General features: G+C 53.8%; 2 protein-coding genes across 5 annotated transcripts in view; one reads left to right on the forward strand and one right to left on the reverse strand.

The window, feature by feature from the left end:
- Positions 1-304: 304 nt before the first annotated feature.
- Sox8 (SRY-box transcription factor 8) lies at positions 305-10303 on the reverse strand. Of its 2 annotated transcripts, XM_036196387.1 has the most exons (5): positions 9692-10303; positions 9175-9270; positions 4566-5788; positions 3195-3424; positions 305-2481 (listed from the first exon to the last, which is right to left on the reverse strand). In XM_036196387.1, the coding sequence occupies exons 3-5, from the start codon at positions 4976-4978 to the stop codon at positions 1733-1735; spliced, it is 1392 nt and encodes a 463-aa protein (XP_036052280.1). In that variant the 5' UTR covers positions 4979-5788; positions 9175-9270; positions 9692-10303; the 3' UTR covers positions 305-1732. The 2 variants fall into 2 exon arrangements, with proteins under 2 accessions (XP_036052280.1, XP_036052281.1); XM_036196388.1 differs by lacking the exons at positions 9175-9270; positions 9692-10303 and having other exon boundaries at positions 4566-6078.
- The window catches only part of Lmf1 (lipase maturation factor 1), an 89438-nt gene continuing 77082 nt past the window's right edge, over positions 5192-17547 (forward strand). For 2 of the 3 annotated variants that reach the window (XM_036196384.1, XM_036196385.1), the window contains exon 1: positions 13240-13443. In XM_036196384.1, the coding sequence (XP_036052277.1) occupies positions 13251-13443 (193 nt within the window). In that variant the 5' untranslated portion in view covers positions 13240-13250. Of the gene's footprint in view, positions 5558-13239; positions 13444-17547 lie in introns of those variants that run through there. The other variant, XM_036196386.1, reaches the window with a different exon arrangement.

Raw genomic sequence — 17547 nt, forward strand, 5'->3', positions numbered from 1 at the left:
GGAAGGACCCATTTGGACCTGTGTTTGACTGCTTGGGAGCAAACCCTAAAATGAGGAAGCCAGACAAGGCTAAAGGCATGGTGTTTAAATTCAGATCAAGTGTTTGTGAGGGGGTATCTGGCCACCTCCCTAAGATGAGGTGAAGCCCCTGCCTTAGGGAGTCTGAGTGGGCTCTGTACCCCCTCACAGTGCCTGCTCAGGGCAGCTGGAACCAGACCCTGAGCAATGTGTCACCTCCCTCCTAGGAATCTTCATGAAAGAACGCCCAGGCTTGAGAGAAGTAATACACAAAACATGCTCCAAGTAGATAAAAAGCATTTTTTTTTAAATTTTATCAAATTGATCTGTACAAAAGTTAGCATTGCTTGGTCAGAAAGTAGCGAAACAGAGCAGGCGAAGGACAGCAAATGTCTTTCTGAATTCAATGCCAAAAAAAAAAAAAAAATAGATTGCATAAAAAATGAGTTTGCTGTGGTTCCCACTCCCACTCCCAGGAGATACACTAAAAGAAAAAAAAAAAAAGACAGGTTTTTTTCCTCTAAAAAAAAGGTAGGAAAAGTAGAAAAATTAAAAAGAAGCAAACTTCTCATTTGTGATTAAATGTACAAAGTCTCAAAGGCACAAGTTTCTGTAAAGTAACCAGTTATACACTTAGCACACAGCAAAGCGAGGCAGAGAAGCAGGTGTTATTTTCTAACTAGGAACCTAGGCAGGTTAGTGGAGGAGGTTCTCTTTTCACAGCTTGGTAACTAGCGCCTGGTGCCAAAGAGCCAAGATTATCGTGGTTCTGCAGCTGCCAACTTGAAGGAAATTCTGTCTTCTACCGCTTGGCACCACTGAGGGCAGAGATGACATTCCTGTCTTCCAATGCCCGACCTGATGCTGGTGCTGGGCGTTTCATTCCAACCTGACCCCAAGAGGTAAATCATTTCCTCCTGTGCCTGGTGGAGGCCTCCCGGGCCATCTGAAGGCCAAGTAAAGAGATGCCATGGAGTGCTGGACCACTTCCCTCCTGCCCTTTACAAAACAAGCTTTCCCGTTTTCATTCTGTCTTAAATTCTACTCTCTGCACAAATTACTTAATTAAAGATAAAATAACACAGAACATAAATACATCTTCAACAGCTTTCAAAACAGACATGTTTAAGCCTTAAAAATAAAAATTACAAAAAAATAAAAATAAACACGAGAAGTGTTTGTCTCAGCCAAACCTTGCTGGGCAGAACTGTGGTAATGAGAAACCCTTGATCTCACATCGGTCCCAAGAGATGCCCCGAGTGGATGTATCCCGAGCGTTCACAGATGTGCTTTCACCATGGGAACAACATCCCTCGAACCCAGGGAGTTCTTGGCTGGGCTGGTAAGGACCCGAGGCCCCTTCTCTCCTTTGTCCTTAGCTGTGGCCATCTTCTCTTCTACTGAGATGGAAGATCCAGGAGCTGGTACCCACTCATCCAACCGGAGAATGACAGAATGGCTGTTTTGGAAATCACCAGTTACCTCAGAGAGAGAGAAGTGGAGGAAAAGAGAGCTCTGTCCCCTGGCAGAAGTTTGGATATCCAGAGGCAAAGGGACACAGGGAGACAAAGCCTGGCTTCCTGCAGGTTCAGCAGGCACTTGACGGAGCGAGGCGGTGCTGGCTGCTTTCACCCTCTACCAAGTCCACTTCCAGAAGACCTCAAAGACCTGGCTATACTTTGTGAGCACTGAGTCCCCCCGGGATGCAGCAGCCTCAGGGCCGGGTCAGGGTGGTGTACACAGGCTGGTCCCAGTTGCTGCTGGGGCTGTGTGCAGGTGGCATGGAGAGCCCATTGAGCAGTGGTGAGGCATAGGGTCGTCGGGAGGAGTGAAAGTAAGGGTACTGGTAGAGGCTGGGTGGGTAGCCAGGGTAGGGGCTGTAGTAGTTGGAAGCCTGGAGGTCAGTGTAGTCACACTGCGCACTGGCGAAGGAGCTGGCAGCCGTGGCAGAGGCAGCTGTGGTGACGCTGGCCTGGGCACTGTAGGAGCCATAGTCAGCGCGGCCAGGTGAGCCGTGTGACTGGTCGTTGTAGTGGGTGGGGCTCAGCTGCTCTGTCTTGATATGTGGCCGAAGGGGTCCTGCCTCTGTGGGCGAGGCTGAGGCCGAGGGAGCTCCCTTGTGGGCCCACACAGGGGATGCTCCTATGCCAGTTGCCCCAGAGTGGGAGTAGGAGGTGCCCCCATAGGACCCAGAGGCAGTGGCCTGGCTGGGCTCTGTGGGCAGGGCTGAGTGGCCATTGAGGGGCAAGTACTGGTCAAACTCGTGGACATCAAAGGTATCCATGTTACTGATAACCTCGCTGCTGAGCTCGGAGATGTCCACATTGCTGAAGTCGATGTTCTGGCGCCCGCTGTCCACCAGGCGGCGCCCCTCCAGCCTTAGCTCTTGCTTGCCTCCACTGCTGGCCTGATGCAGGTCTGTCTTGGGGGTAGTGGGTGGGGTGGGCGGCCCATGGGTCTGGCCTGAGGAAGAGAGTATATTTCAAGGATGAATGCCCCTTCTGTGGGACCAGGGTGGGGCTGGTGGGTGACACCAGGAACCGTGGTAACTGCCACAGGTACGAATCAACAGCTTTTTGTTTCTTTACCTTCCCAGAAATTCCTGCAAACTCAGACCTAGCCCTCACTTACTGGCTGAGAAAATTCCGTTAAGCACTGTGCTGTGGGAAGACCCAAGGCCCCTCCCTAAAGACCTGGGTGGGGGATGGAAGGTGGCCAGGCGGCCCCACCAGAACTAGCATTAATGGGGTACTCTTGGAATGTCTGGTCCTGGGCACAGGACCAAGCTGAACCCACACAACCCCGTTCTTCCCCCATCACAGCCGAGTAAAGGGAAGCTCATGGCCTACCTCCGGCTTCACTGAGTCTGCTCGGCTGCTGGGACCCCACCCACCAGCCTGATTCTGAAGCTGGGGCTGTTGACCCATGCTACTGCCATTGAAGAGTGGAAGCAGATTGTGTGTGAGTCCCACTGAATACACATCTCCAGAGTGCTGGATGGGGCTACGCAGCCCCCTCTTCTTGAGCATCAGAAATAGCTATATCCAGAGAAGCTTTTTCAGGGGGCTAGGAAAGGTCTGGCCCTCTGCAGATTGCCAACCCTGGTGGAAAGACCTCCCAACACTCCAGGTCAGTTCCACTACTGCCTACCCCATGCTAAAGGTCCTGGAGCCTACCTGTGTGGTCACTGTGGTGGTGTGCGTCGCTGAGGACTACGTCAGTTTTGTACATGGGACCACCAGGGTGGTGGCCCAGTTCCGTGCCAGAGTCCGAGTCACTCCGGCCAGCCTTCACACTCTTTCTTCGTCGTGGCTGGTATTTGTAATCTGGGTGGTCTTTCTTGTGTTGGACGCGGAGCCTCTCAGCCTCCTCCACGAAAGGACGCTTCTCACTTTCACTCAGCAAGCTGCAGAGAACACAGTAGGGCAAGGATGTCCACAGAGCTCCAGGGCTGCCAAGGGTCCAGGCAGTACCAGCACATGTACTGCTGTGGGAGTTGGCCTGGGGTCATACAGCAAGAGCACCGGGCGGGGTGCTGGAGAGGCCAGAACACCCTCCAGTGGGTAGCCTGCCCTCATGCTGAGAATCCTAGCGCCAGTGGGACAGAGTGGTGAGGACTGTATGTCTTTATAGTCCAAGGAACAAGCAAGACCCCGATTCCCCATCTTTCCTGAGTTTCCCCTTTCCAAATCTATTTGCTCGTCTCTCCCACCCCACCCCTCTTTGCTCCCTCATTCTCTAGGAGGAAGGCAGGACCCAGTGAAAACTCCACTTTGACAAAGGCAAGGCTCCCTGGGAGCCAGCTGTGACTGCAGGCAGCTGGGTTTGCTGTCCTTTCCGTCTCAAGCTTCGAGCGGTGAAGGCAAAATCCAGGAGACTGTCCTCTGAGCGCACACACACACCCTAAGAATTTCTCGGCCTTGTACCTCTGCCTGCGGGCAAGGCTGAGATGGGCAAGACCACCTTGCTGTCCTGCTCGACCCAATGTTACTAACGTGGACTGTTTCAAACTCAGGCAGAGGCAGCTTGGGAGGTTTGGGATGTGCTGTGCTGAGGAACTTCTGTCTTCTTCAATAATGCCTGCCTTTCTCCTGCTGAAGTGCCTACTGAGCCTCTCTCCCTTTTCACCCTCTGCTCCCTCCCTCCATTCTAGGTCCGTGAGGCCTGGGAGAAGTACCTGGGGACAGTACCAGCCAGCAGCCTTGGACTCCTCAAGGCTATCCCAAGTCCCAGCTTTTGCCCAGGACAAAGCAGCTTGATGCCTGCCCCTATGCCTGCAGGCTGTCGTGGGATCCCCAGTTCTGCAGTTCTCAGCAGGATACCCCAGGAGGGGAGAAAGTCCTGGAGGGTCACACTCCAGGCACCGGTCTGGATCCATCTCCAAGGTCCCACACCTGGTGTCTGGTCTCTGTTGACCAAGGTGTTTTTCCACCAGACCCACCCTGGAACCAGCCCAGGAGCACAACCCAAGCTTGGGCACGACGCCACCTCCTTCGGCCCCTTATGTTCCCCTCCTCAGCCAGAGTGTCATGAGTTCCCACACTCACCGCCACAGCTTGCCCAGGGTCTTGCTGAGCTCTGCGTTATGGAGATGCGGGTACTGGTCGGCCAGCTTGCGGCGCGCCGCCTGCGCCCACACCATGAAGGCGTTCATGGGCCGCTTCACGTGTGGCTTGGCCTTGAGCGTGCCGCCACCGCCGCCGCGCACGGGCATAGGCACCAGACTCCAGTCATAGCCCTTAAGCACCTGTGACACGGCATCACGGATGCAGGCTGGAAAGCGTTCGTCTGCTGTCTCAGCAGAGTCCCCTCGGCCGCCGCCCCCCGCGCGGCCCAGGCCCTCCGATCCCGCGGGCGACGGCGGCGCGTCGGAATCTGAATCCTCCACGTGTGACATGGAGCTAGCGGTGCCGGACGGGCTGCAGGGCGGCTGGGCGCGGGCCTCACTCATGTCCAGCATCGGGGCCACTCGCGGAGGGGTGCTCAGTGGGGATGGACGCAGTGGTCGCGCCAGGTCACGCTGTGGACCGACACTCTGGAATCCAAGGCTGCCACGCAGGACCCAATCTTTGTCCCCGCCGCAGGCGCCCAGCTGCCACTCATCCGCCGCTGCAGCTCAGTCTCAGTTCTGGGACCCGCAACAAGTTTCTTTAAACCTTGACCGAAGCCCCGCCCCTCCCGGCCCGGGTTGGCAGGCGCGCCCTCTTCGAGGCGGAGCTTGGGTACCCCGCCCCTAATCTTAGGAAGTGGACCCCGCCCCGCCCTCCGCACCACGTGGGCCAGGCGCCCCGCAGCCTGATCCCTCGATTGAGGCAGGGTCAGAGGCTAAGGGTGACCGACTACCCAGCGCCGGGTTCTCTGCAGCGTGGCTCGACTTTCGGGCGGCTGGCGAGGATGCTAATCCACAGGGTTCCTGAGTCCAACATCCCTCCCTCCACTGTGAGGCTCGAATCCGCTATTTCAAACAAATCTGGGTTCTGCCCTGAGGGTGGCGCAATGACAGGAGCCACCAGGTGACCCTGGTAACTCATGCACCTAGGTGAGCTGGAGGACCCCGGGGCCGGACAAAGGTGGGAGGACGGAGGCGCTGGGCGGGGCTGCGCAGGCCGCGGCTGCTGAGTCCCTAGGGCGGTCTGCGGATGGCCCGGCCGGACGCGGGGGCCCAGGTCCTTCCGGGTATGACCTGCGGCGGGGGCGCGGAGGCCCTGGCGGGCGGGCCTGGGTGGTCTGGCGGAGGCGGAGGCCACGCCGGGCTACTTCGCCTCGGCGCCTGGAGAGAAGGAGGAGAGCGCTCAGGGTTGGAGAAGGGACGTTTCTCCTGCGACCAGCGCCAAGCCGCCACTCCGAGCCGCGCCCGAGGTCGCCCCCGCGAGTTAGCTCCCGGCCGGGAGGTCTCCCAGGGCCACTAGGATTCTCTCGCCAAACTCAATGGAGGCGTCGTACCTGCCACCCTAAGCTGTGGCTCTCGAGAGCCAGGTGACCGTAAACGAGGCCGCCTGTTTTCCAAACCAGTGGATGCAGCAGCAGGGAAAAACCGTGGGCCCTGCTGTGCCGCCTTAAGGGCTCCTTTTCCCAGAAAAAAAAAAAAAAAAAAAAAACAATTGGGAAGTCATGGGGTTGGGGGACCCATTGCGCTTAGCTCAGGACTGGCCTCCCATCCCCAGCTCCAGCCAAGGTATGAGTGGTGCCCTAACCTCCTGGTCTGGGATTCCAACCTCAGACTTTCCCTGCAGACCTGGAAAGGGCCAGTGCTGTGCAATTGTGGCCTTGGGGCATCTACAGCTCCTGCCTGGAAGAAGGAGGTTCAAGTCCCTGCCACCTGCTGAGGGGACCGCTAAGGAAGAGAGGCTACCTTGGTTACGACCTTATTTGCTCAAACGTGCGTGCGTGCGTGCGTGCGTGCGTGCGTGTGTGTGTGTGTGTGTGTGTGTGTGTGTGTATGTGTATTGAGTGGGTGGAGAGCTGGCTGCCATTGTCTGCTGAACTCTACCCTTACTTTAACTGTCACCTTCCAAGAAAGTCCCTTCCCTAGACATCTGCAGTGGCTGTCCTTTCCCTTGAGGGTCCCTCCACTTAGGGTCCCACCTCTTGGGAAAGAAGTGTCTGGAGGCATAAAGCACCCCCCCCTTCCCCTGCTGTCTAGTGTACTGTCAGCACCATCCATACCAGCAAAAGAAGTCTGAGAGGCGTAGCTGAGGATGGAGACAGGCCTGACCCCTAAGGTCTCAGGTCCTAACTGGTGCCTCCATGGACCCATGCCCTCAGCCTTCCACTTTGCTAAGAAAACACAAAACTGAGTTCTCATTGGGTACCCCAGAAGTGCAGCTTCTTCCTGGCCCCCATCGGTGGGGCCATCATATACTCACTTCTCAGATCCCCAGACTGCTTGGACCCTTGGAAGAAAGGAGGTGGAGCTTATCCTGGCTCTACCTACAGTTTGAACCTTCTAGTGACTCCCTGGCCCCCAGAGGACTGGCGGCCAGCCCCTGTTAGTTATGCAGGTATAGGTCACTATGAGCTGCCAGCAGCTGGCCCAGCCCTGCCCAGGACATTGGCACACACATGGTGCCCTGAGCTCTTCCAGGCTGTGTTCAGAATTGAGCCCAGTACAAGCTCCAGGCCCATGCCAGGCCACTGTTGGGTCATCTTGAAAGGCCAGCACATCCTCCAGGTCTTTAGATTCCTTTCAAGCTGACTGGTTCACATCCTCAGCCACTAGGCAGACCCTGAACAGACATGAAGCCGTGGCTTCTGGGAAGAAAGCTATTCAGGGTGGGTTTTATGAGTTCCCTAGGACTGATTAAATACAGCTTCATGCCATGGCCTCCTTAGAACCAAACAGTCAGGACCCTGCTTCATAGTCCCTGACCTGGAGATCCTGGTGTTGAGGGCAAGGAGGCAACTAGCCCTCTCTTGAGATGTACCCTGTAGGGAAGGAGACTTTCAGAAGGGTGGTCCCAGAAATCTCAAGGATGTGGTGGTCCAGCTGAGATCTGAAGTTTGCAGCTTCTATGAAAGGAGAAAAGAGTAGCCTCCCTGGGTGGCATCACGTGTGAAGGCCCTGCAGCCCCAAACAGCACAGGCCATAATGCAGAAATCTGCAGTTCTTTAACACTTGCATGGAAACTCTAGGGACCACCTCTCCATTTACCTTGAGGGCCACTGGACCTTGTCCAGACACTTCTCTTCCGTCCCCACCCTCCTCCTTGGCTGGTGCTAGTTTTGCTCCAGTCTGCATGACCTTGCCCTGGCCTGGAACTTCCCCATTATCATGTGGGGTTTGCAGTTCTAGAATGAGGATCTCATTGGCTACACTTAGTCCAGGTGCCCATTCCTGGACCATTGGCTCTGGAGCCTGGGGGTGGGGGGTGGCGGTGATTGAGTAGGCCTGTAAAGCTCAGGTTGGCTGTGTGTCCTCAGCCCTGGCCTGGTTCTCTCTCTGCCCCTGCATCCAGAGCTGTGCTTCAGGCACCTGGCAGGGCATCCCAGCACAGCCATGGAGATTTTTAATCGATGACTTTGGCCTGGAAGGAACAAAATGCTGACATTGGCAGTGAAGGTGAACTCCAGCAGGGCTCCTGTAGACGGTTACCCTGCCCACTGTGTTCCAGAGGCAGGAGAGGGCCTCAGTGGATCTACTTGTCACTTCCAGAAGGCTGGCCTCCCAGTAACATGTTCAGGGCACTTAGGCCAAGCCCTCCGTCTCCCACCCCCTCTTCATTCAGTGGTCTCAGGGACACTGTCAGAGCTGGCTGTAATGGAAGTTGCAGTTGGGGTCAGAGCTAGTCCCTCAATAGAACTGTCATCTATAGGGGAGCTGCTGATGTCAGTACCTACCCCTCTCTACTGCCCCATGGTCCATCTCTCAGACTTACAGGAGCAGTTCTCCTGCCATATCACATTTGCCTACTCCGGTGTCATGCCATGCTATACTGTGCGTCCCCAGCCTGCCTCTGGCTCCAGGGAGGGGTGAGCATGCTCCCTCCAGCCTAACAGCATCTTTGGTGTTTGATGGCTCTTGGGACACCCTGCTGGCATAGTCTCAGTTTGAAAGGATTCTGGAAAGGGGCTGTATTTTAACCCATGCAGTGGAGTCCAACACTTATCTTCTGCAATGTGACAGGTGTGTGCGCAGAGGCCAGAGATGTGTTGGGAACATCTGTTGTTCCTGCTGCTTTGTCCCGTTGCCTCTGGTGCTCCTGGGTCCCTGAGTTTCAAGCTGGACCCCCTTCTTCACCCTATCAGGGCCCTGGGTGGAGCTGACTCCCCGCAGTATCCAGAGGGTCTTGGTGCTTCCTCCCTGGCACAGAGCATTTGGAGGTCAAAGCCATCCTCAGTGGTGTCCTCAGGATACTCCAGCAGCTTTTCCTGGGTAGAAGTGAACTCCATGCCGCCCTCAGCAAAGGTGTTAGCATCTGTTACTGGGATGGTGAAGTCTGGTGACAGTGTCAGCATAGGCTAAGTTGGACTTAGAAAGGCTCATTCTGACACTAGACACCTGGATCTCCAGCCCCATGCCTGGTGCTCATCCTGGGGACCCCACATCACCCTGAACCTAGCCTTTCCCCATCACCTACTCCATGCCAGAATCCTATGAGGACTGAGCCCCTAGAAATGAGAAATGAGGGTATAGAGCAGACGTTGGTGGGGACTCACTTGGTTCCCGTGTTCATCCTCCCAAGCTCCACTTCTTGGATCCAGCAAAGCTTCCTGCCCATGGTGTCCACTGTTGCAATTTTACTAAGCAAAACCCTGTTTCCGGAATAAACAGTAAAGCAAATGATGACTTAGAATAAAAATGTAACAAAGTAGTCCTTACAGCCCAAACCTCTTTTGCTGTGATTGAAGGTTCCAGATACCTATCAGTGCCCCAGGGCAAATTAAACACACCACTAAATGGCTTTCGGCTGTCTGGTTTGCACTTGTTCCCCCTAGTGTGGTGAAGGAGGTTTCAGTTAGATCGCAGTAGGGCATATACTGTGGTTTGGGCTGTTTGTTAGGCAGCATGAGTGGCTGATAATACAGTGACAGTACAGCTCTGTGGGCAGAGTCCAGCCCATAGGCCTCTGGGTTCTGACCTCTGGGCTGGGGCTTTCCAAGAATCCTTGCAGTTCAGAACACAGCTCACAGCCGTGCTCTGCTGTAGGGCCCGGCATTTTACTTCCATTCCTACCTTGAAATCACAGCTGCTGCTGGCACTCAAGGCCTCATCTCCCGGGGGTTCAGGGGATCTGAGGGTGCAGTAGAAGAGGTACAGCAGCCAAGAGAACAGCCACTTGTGAGTCACAGCCTCAGTCCAGCCAGCAAATGGCATGGCACCTGCTCCCTGCCGCACCTGCTGGTCTCTGACGGGTTTTGGCCAGTGGACAGTCACGGGTGTGTGTGTCGGGGGGGGGGGGGGGGGGACCAGCCCAAGTGACCACTCTTCTAGGAGAAGGCAACAGATGTGGAACCTGCACCGCTTCCACAAGCAGACTTCAAGACATGAAAAATTGGGGTAAATGAAGGGTGCACAATTATATTCAGCCCAAGCTGGGTTCTTGGGGAGCCAGAGACAGCTGCGCCTGCATGTCAGGGACAATAGCCCCGAGACAGTGGGGACTGCTGGGCTGGGGTGCCTGGGGACAGCTGGACGAGGTGCTGACAGGGGGCTCATTCCTCTGTGAAACCGTTCCGCAGCTGCTGGGAGAGCTGCCAGCTAGCGGCGGGCAGTGTGCCCTGTCCCCATACCCATCTTAGCCACTGTGCAGGAGGCTTCAGGGAGCTAGGACACAGGAGCCAACTAGGAGCGGGTGAGCCCCGAACCTCCAGAGACACCAGCCAGGACCTGAGCTGGCAGTCCCTCTTGGGACCCCTCCCCACTCCCCCCCCCCCCTTTGGAGCTCTTTGCCAGAATCCCCAGGGTAACCATTCCTTATCTTAGTTCGCTCTGGCCCGCCAGCTTGACTGTTTGTGTAGGTTTTGGCTAAAAGTGATGTTTAGAAGCCCGCGTCATGCTGGTGGCTTCTAAAGTGACAGGAACAAATCTCAGGGCCCCCCTGTGGCCCTCTCCTGTACATGAGCCTCCAGCTGCTTCGCTCTGTCTAGGTTTTGCTTTCTATGTGGAGCACAGCTGAGTGTAGATCTAGGAGCTCAACTGCCAGATGTTCAACACACAGACAAGTGTGGTCTAAGCCACAACTTATGCCGACAAGTGGAAGCGATGCCTTCTAGGTGATTGTGAAACGTTCCGCTTAAGGGGCTCATTCATAGTTTTTGTTTACTTTTTTTTAAAAAAAAATTTGTTGAAGCTAGGTGAATCGATATACATCTGTGATTCTGATAGTTGGAAGACAAAGGCAGGAGGATGGCTTTAAGTTCAAGGCCAGCCTGAGCTACATAATGAAACTTGTGTCAAGAAAGAAAGAAAGAAGAAAGGAAGGAAGGAAGGAAGGAAGGAAGGAAGGAAGGAAGGAAGGAAGAGAGAGAGAGAGAGAAAACTGAAATTCACATAAACCAAAGGATTCAGTGGCATGTAGGATATTAGCATGTCATGTATCCATCTATTTTCAAAGCATCCCAGAAGGCATCCCCACGTCCCTTCCTCTCCCCCACCCCTTGAAACACAATTCCATCTTTTATAATGGAATTGCCTCTTCTACAGGATTTCTACAACATGTCTGACTTGTCTCCACTGAGGATTTAGAGTTCATCCATATGGTAGCATGTTCAGCTTCCTTCCTCTTATGGGTGAATAACACACTAGTGCTGTTTCAGTTTTTAGAACAGAGTCTCACTGTTTAGCCCAGGCTAGCTCAAACTTGCTGCAATCCTCCTGCCTCAGCACCAACAGTACTGGGACCACAGGTATATACCATCACACCCAGCTTCCCAGTGTACTGCTTATTAAATTCGGGTCAGAAATAGGCAAGACACTAACCTCTGCTTGTCTCAACTCTGCCCTGTGTCCTGCTTGAAAGCCAGTTCCAGACAGCATCCCAAGAGGGCAAGCCAGGGGCAAGAAACTTGAGCCACCGAGGACATGAGTTCCCTGCAGACCCTTCAGCTGGCCTCGCCCACTGTGGGCAAACCCAGATGGGAAGCCTAGAGCTGAGTCCCAGCCCCAGCTGGAGCGCTGGACACTGGAACAAGAGAGCCATTTTATGCTCTGCACAATGCCCCATTGTGCCCTTCTGCAGGGAGGACAATGTTACCCCTGCAAGGGGAAGCTGAGGACAAAGAGCCCTTTGTGAAGATGGTCCCCACCTGAGCAGCAGCACCCAGGGTCAGGTGTGACCTGTCCTTCCTCTCCTTCCACTCCCTGCACAGCGCTGGCTTCCAGAAATGACCTGGGGAAGTTGTGCAGGCCTGAGCTGCCTTCCCCCAAACGCCTCGGCTGGCCCATCCCAAACCTGGCACATGCCAGTGAGAAGGAGGGGCAGGGGCAAGGGTTCCTATGGAAGGACCTGGATACAGGATACATAGGTTTCTTCCTTCGGTCTCTAAAGTTTTGAGACCTTGGACAGATGCTGGCCTGTGGGAGGCCTGGCAGGTGGGAAGTATTTGTATTATCCATTGCAACATCTGTATGGGGCATACTTCACAGCTGGGCTCCCAAGGGAGTGTTTCTGAAGAAAAAGAAAAGGAAACTAAAAACAAACAAATACTTTAAGATGTATTTATATACTAGTACTCCAGTATCAGGGAGACTGGAGGCTGGGAAGAGTCCTGATCTGGGAGAGGCTCACTGTGGGCATGGAGGGAATCAACACTAATGGGTTGTTGGTCCATGAAAACATTGGTAACTCATGTGTCAAAACAGCAAGAACAAAAAGGAGATACCAAAACAGAGTGCTAAAAATAGTAGAGATAGGGTTGGGGATTTAGCTCAGTGGTAGAGCGCTTGCCTGGCAAGCACAAGGCCCCGGGTTCGATCCTCAGCTCAAAAAAAGATAAAAAAAAAAAAATAGTAGAGATAATTCACAGAGACACATGATACGTAAAGAGCTCTGAAAGATAAATGAAGGAAATCCTGCAACTACACCAGCAGTTCCCCGAGAGCTCTGTAGTTTGCCTGAGGACCCCTAGGGCTGGTGGTGCCATGGCCCTGCACACAGCTTTTCTCCTCTGCCGCAGAGCACCTCTCCAGTATCATTTGTGTGCAGGGCCTGAGTGGCCTCTCACATGAAAAGGGAGAGTTGCTACCAGGCATGCGGCCTGTAATACCAGCAGCGAGGAAAACAGTCATGAGGACTGTTTGTTGTGATTAAAACGACAGTTCAAGGTCACTATGAGCTCCTAAAAACAAACAAACAAACAAATAAGTAAGTAAGTAAATATAGAAGCAGAGATGCAGGTGTGTCTTTGAGGGCCACAGAAAAGGAGATTTAGGTAGGAGAGGAAGCTGGAGGCTCCAGGCTGACTTTCAGGCTTGTTCCTGCCAACTGTCTGTATGCTTCGCGCCTTCCTGGGCAGCGGGCAGCCTGGGAGCTCAGGGTGAAGGACCTGCTCTGCTGCGGCCACAGGCCTGGCCTTCCCTGCTACAGAGTGGGGATCCACTGGCTCCTTCCAGTCGCTTCTTCCCCGGGTGCCTGACCCTCGGCACGTGCTGAAAGCCACCACGGAGACGCCCACCGCGGGGCGAGACCGCCCAGAGAGGGCGTGGCGCGTGGGCGTTGGCTGCAAGTGGGTAGGCGTGTCGTCCAGGGGAGCTTGTGTGACTTTCCAGAAGTGTGGGCGGGACCTCCGTGCGCATGCGCCCAGATAGCCTGGTAATGGCTGCGCCCGAAGGGTCGCTGAGGAAACGGAAGGTCGGAGATGTGGATCGGAGTCCGGCGTCGCCACCCACTCCTGCTCGCGATCCCGTGGGCTCTCCAGACCGGCTGCGCCCTGGCACCTTCTGGCTGACCAGAGTCGTGCTTCTGCAGGCCCTCGCTTTCATATACTGTGAGTGTCCTGTGGGCGCGGGCTGTCGCCGGCATCCTGTGACCTGTCCCAACCCCTGCTCGCTTCCGGACTCCCGCTAGGCCCTCTGTGGGCTTCTGGGACTGACTCTGCATCACCCCAACAATCCTGCCCTTCTGTGAGCTCCTGGACCCCGCCTTCTTACTTCCATTCCATGGGTGCCTAAACTTAGGTCAGGTCCCTCGGCACTTCCTTGAGACCCCCCCAACCCCACCTGGCTCGACACAGCCCCACTTAGCACAGGTTAAGAGGCGAAGGCATCCCCATGCACTCCTTCTGCGTTCTCCCTGGGAGTGGTGAGAGACAGTGCTATGTAATTCTGTTCCGAAGGCCTAGGAGAGATCTTTAGCCTGCAACTTAGACGTAGCCTTGTCACTTTCGCCTTGTACCAGCCACCCTTGGCACTGGACCCAGAGGTGGTGCAGCAGCTGTAACTTGGACATCTTGAAAGGACACCTGGCAAAGGGCCAAGGGTCTAGCCAGATTTCATTGGTAGGGTAGAAGTGTGTACCTGCTCCCGAGGGTCAGCCAGGTCAACTCTGGAAGGACTCCCGGGTTCTGGCTCTGCGGGCCTGCACAGCCACCGATTGTAACATCCCACACATGCCCAAGTCTAAGGAATCCTTGGGAGCCTCCTGCATTTCAGGAAAAGCAGAACCGAAAGGACTGGCGGTCATGCTAATGTTTTTCTTTTCCATTTTGCTTTGTTTTGAGACAAGGTTTCTCTGTGTAGCCCTGACTGCCTCGGAGCTCACAGAGATCTGTCTGCCTCTGCCTCCAGAGTGCTGAGATTAAAGGTGTACACCACTACACTGGGCACTGATGTTTCTTTACTATCTGTTATTCCTACCCACAGAGAAGTGGGCCAGGAGATGTCATATAGGGCCAGCTCTGAATGGCTCACTATAGGTGAAGCCTGGATCCCCAGTTGTGGCTGAGAGCCTGTCCTACGCACACTGGGCCTGGCCTTCCTGTGACTATTACACAGAGTTCATGCTTAAAACCTATGGTCACCTGGCTGGTGGAAGCAGCTGTGGATTTCAAATCCTCACCCTGATTCCTAATACCTGGGAGGTGGCCCTGGGACCATGTGAACACTAGTGGACATAGTCTAGCCTTTTAGTAAGGAGGACAAAGGTAGGGGGTGCTAAATAAGTCCCCAGGGCCAGAGCAAGGCAGGAATGGCAGTGCTTGACAGGCCAGTCACTCTGCCTGGCTTGTGCATGGTGCACATTGGGCATTTTTTAGGAAGAGTCACCTTTGAGGCTTTGGGCTGTATTCATGTGGCTCTCCTATGGAGGAGTTAGGTTCATGTGCATTTTTGTGTGGCAGCCTGGCCACTTCCTGGTGCAGAGAACTAGAGTTCTTTTTTGGTTTTTCAAGACAGGGTTTCTCTATGTAGCTTTGCGCCTTTCCTGGAAATCACTCTGTAGCCCCGGTTGGTGTCATACTCACAGAGATCCGCCTGCCTCTGCCTCCCAAGTGATGGGATTAAAGGCATGTGCCACCACTATCCGTCGAGAACTAGAGTTCTTAACCAGATGGTCCCTGTGGGGTTGTCTGCCTGGGTTCCACTCATTCTCTCTAAAGTTAGTGGAAAAAATACCCAGACTTATGTTGTTCTATCCCATGCAATACTAAGGAATCATGGGTAGGTTAGTACTGGCGTACTTAGAGCAAAATGAAGGGAGTCTTCAAGATGGATATTGGAAAGCACAGTGGTAGCTGGTGGCTTTGTGCTGAGGATACTCTGTTGCAGAGAGACTCACAGGCTCTTGGGTGAGCAGATGCTGCCTTTGGTCAATACAAGAGCTAGCTAGAGCTTTAGCTTGAGGCAAAAGGCAGATAGTTCCAGCTGCTGCTCAACATGTTTGCGTGATGTTCTCTTCTTTCTTATCTCATGTGTACCTGAGATTTAGGTTTCCCATCTTCCTGTGTCATGGTTTTCCTAGTTGTGACGGCCCTGGGCAAGCAGCAGTCCTAAATGTAGTTGCTTCTAAAAAGTTCTAGATCTCACTGGACTATACCTAAACTCTGAGGTCCCTTCAAAGTGACAGGCAATCCAGCTATTTCATCTGAATGTTGATTTGGCAATACTTCTCCTATGGATAGACTTGTAATTAAATACAACCAAGTGCATGCTGAGATTTCCCCCTCTTAGTATCTACAGGTCTTTCCTTATGCATATTGTGTCAAACACATCTGCCTATAATCCCTGCACTGGAAAGGCAGAGGAAGAGAGTCTGGATTCTAAGCCCAGCCTGAGCTACATAGTAGCAAGACTCTGTCAGAGACAAATAATAAAGGCTTTTATGAAGGCATTGGTCAGAAAACTGGATGAGTAACAGCATTGTGTGGCCTGCCAGTGATTCCTCAAAACTAGCCCCGGAGGCAGCCTGGTAGCAGCAGGCTTGTGCACTCTACCTGGTGTCGTTCGATTCCTTCCACGGCAGTCGCGGTGTGTGCAGCGTGTGAGCAGATGGCAAGGGTGAGCTCCACACAGGGCAGGTGTGCATAACTCCATCTGCCAGAGCAGCTGCAGCAGGGAAGCCATGGGAGCTGAGGCGTGTCGGTACTTGAGAGCAGTTTTTCTTCAGGGACCGCCCAAGGCACTTGAAGATTTCCTTGTCACCCTGAAAAGTGGCCTCCAGCCCCTGAGGACACTCACCCTGTTGAGCAGGCACTAATGTGTCAACTGCCATGCACCTCATTCATGCTTCACAGTGTGTATGTGTGTGTGTGTGTGTGTGTGTGTGTGTGTGTGTGTGTGTGTGTCCAGTGACATCATTGTGACCCACATGGGAGAGAATGTATTCAATGTTCGGCTCAGTGAGCTGTATCAGGCTTTCTTTTTTTTGGACCACCAACCAGCTCCCAAATCATGACATGGAAACTTATTGGTTATGTGTGCTCAGCCATAGCTTACATGTGTCCTGCTAACTCTTATAACTTGACCTGCTTCTCTTCATCTGCGTTTTGCTTCAGGACGTCTTACCTTGCTTTTCTTCTGTAGATCTTACTTTCACTACTGGCTGCCTGGCTTCTGGCCCAGCTGTGTCCCCTCCCCTCCCCCCCTTCTCTTTTCCCCTTCTCCTCCTCTTCTTTCCTTCTCCTTCTTCTTCTGCCTACATTTCTCCACCTAGTTATTCTCTCTGCCCACCAGCCCTGCCTATCCCTCTTCTACCTAACTATTGGCCATTCAGCTTTTTATTAGACCAATCAGGTGCCTTAGGCAGGCAAGGTGAAACAAATGTAACACCTCCTTCCATTGTTAAACAAATGCAGCAGAAGCAAATGTAACACCCCTGTACACAGTTAAAGTAGTAGTCCTCAGCGTAAACAAATTAACAGGTCTTTACACAGTTAAATATTCCACAACAGTGAACAGCTGTGCTGTGAGTGACAGGCCCTTGGCTTCAGCTCTGCCCTCTCTTTACTGTCCCCAGGGCCTAGGTCTTGTGTGCCAGGCTTGCTCCTGAACAGTGTCTTGAACCCTAAGGAACACCCAGAGGCTCAGGCTGCAGAAGGGACACTGGGAAACTGATGAGATCCATCTCCTACTGCTCTCAGGAAGGGTGGGTTCTGGACATGAAGACTCATGGGACAGGACTTCCCAGCCTCAGCTGTGAGATTGCAGTGTCTGGAGTGTGGGGCAGTGCTGATCCTGGTCGGCCTATTGCCCTCCCTGAGTGTGACGGGGAAGCTGGGGCAGGAACTGTTGGATGACTCAGACCCCAAGCCTGGCATAGGCACATGTCTCAAGTACTGGTCAGGTGTGCTCCTTGCAGCTGCTTGCTCACTTCTTCTCATCTCCATATGGTCCCAGCTGAGGAGAACAGAAAGATAGCCCGTCCTCTTGGTTCTTGGCATTCGAGGGCTGTACCTCTTTCCACTTCCGGGTAGCATAGGCCTGGAGTCAGGCTCCTCTTGTCCTACTATGTGCTTGGAAGGTAGACACCACCCTCTGTTCCTGACACTGAGGGAAAGGCCTTTGGCCCTGTAGTGCTAAGGCCTGGGGTTTAGCCACAGTCAGCAAGAGCAGCAACAGACAGCGTTATAGCAGGTCGTCTGAAAAGGAGAGAAAAG

This window comes from Onychomys torridus, chromosome 8, assembly GCF_903995425.1.
Source record: "Onychomys torridus chromosome 8, mOncTor1.1, whole genome shotgun sequence".
NCBI lineage: Eukaryota > Metazoa > Chordata > Mammalia > Rodentia > Cricetidae > Onychomys > Onychomys torridus.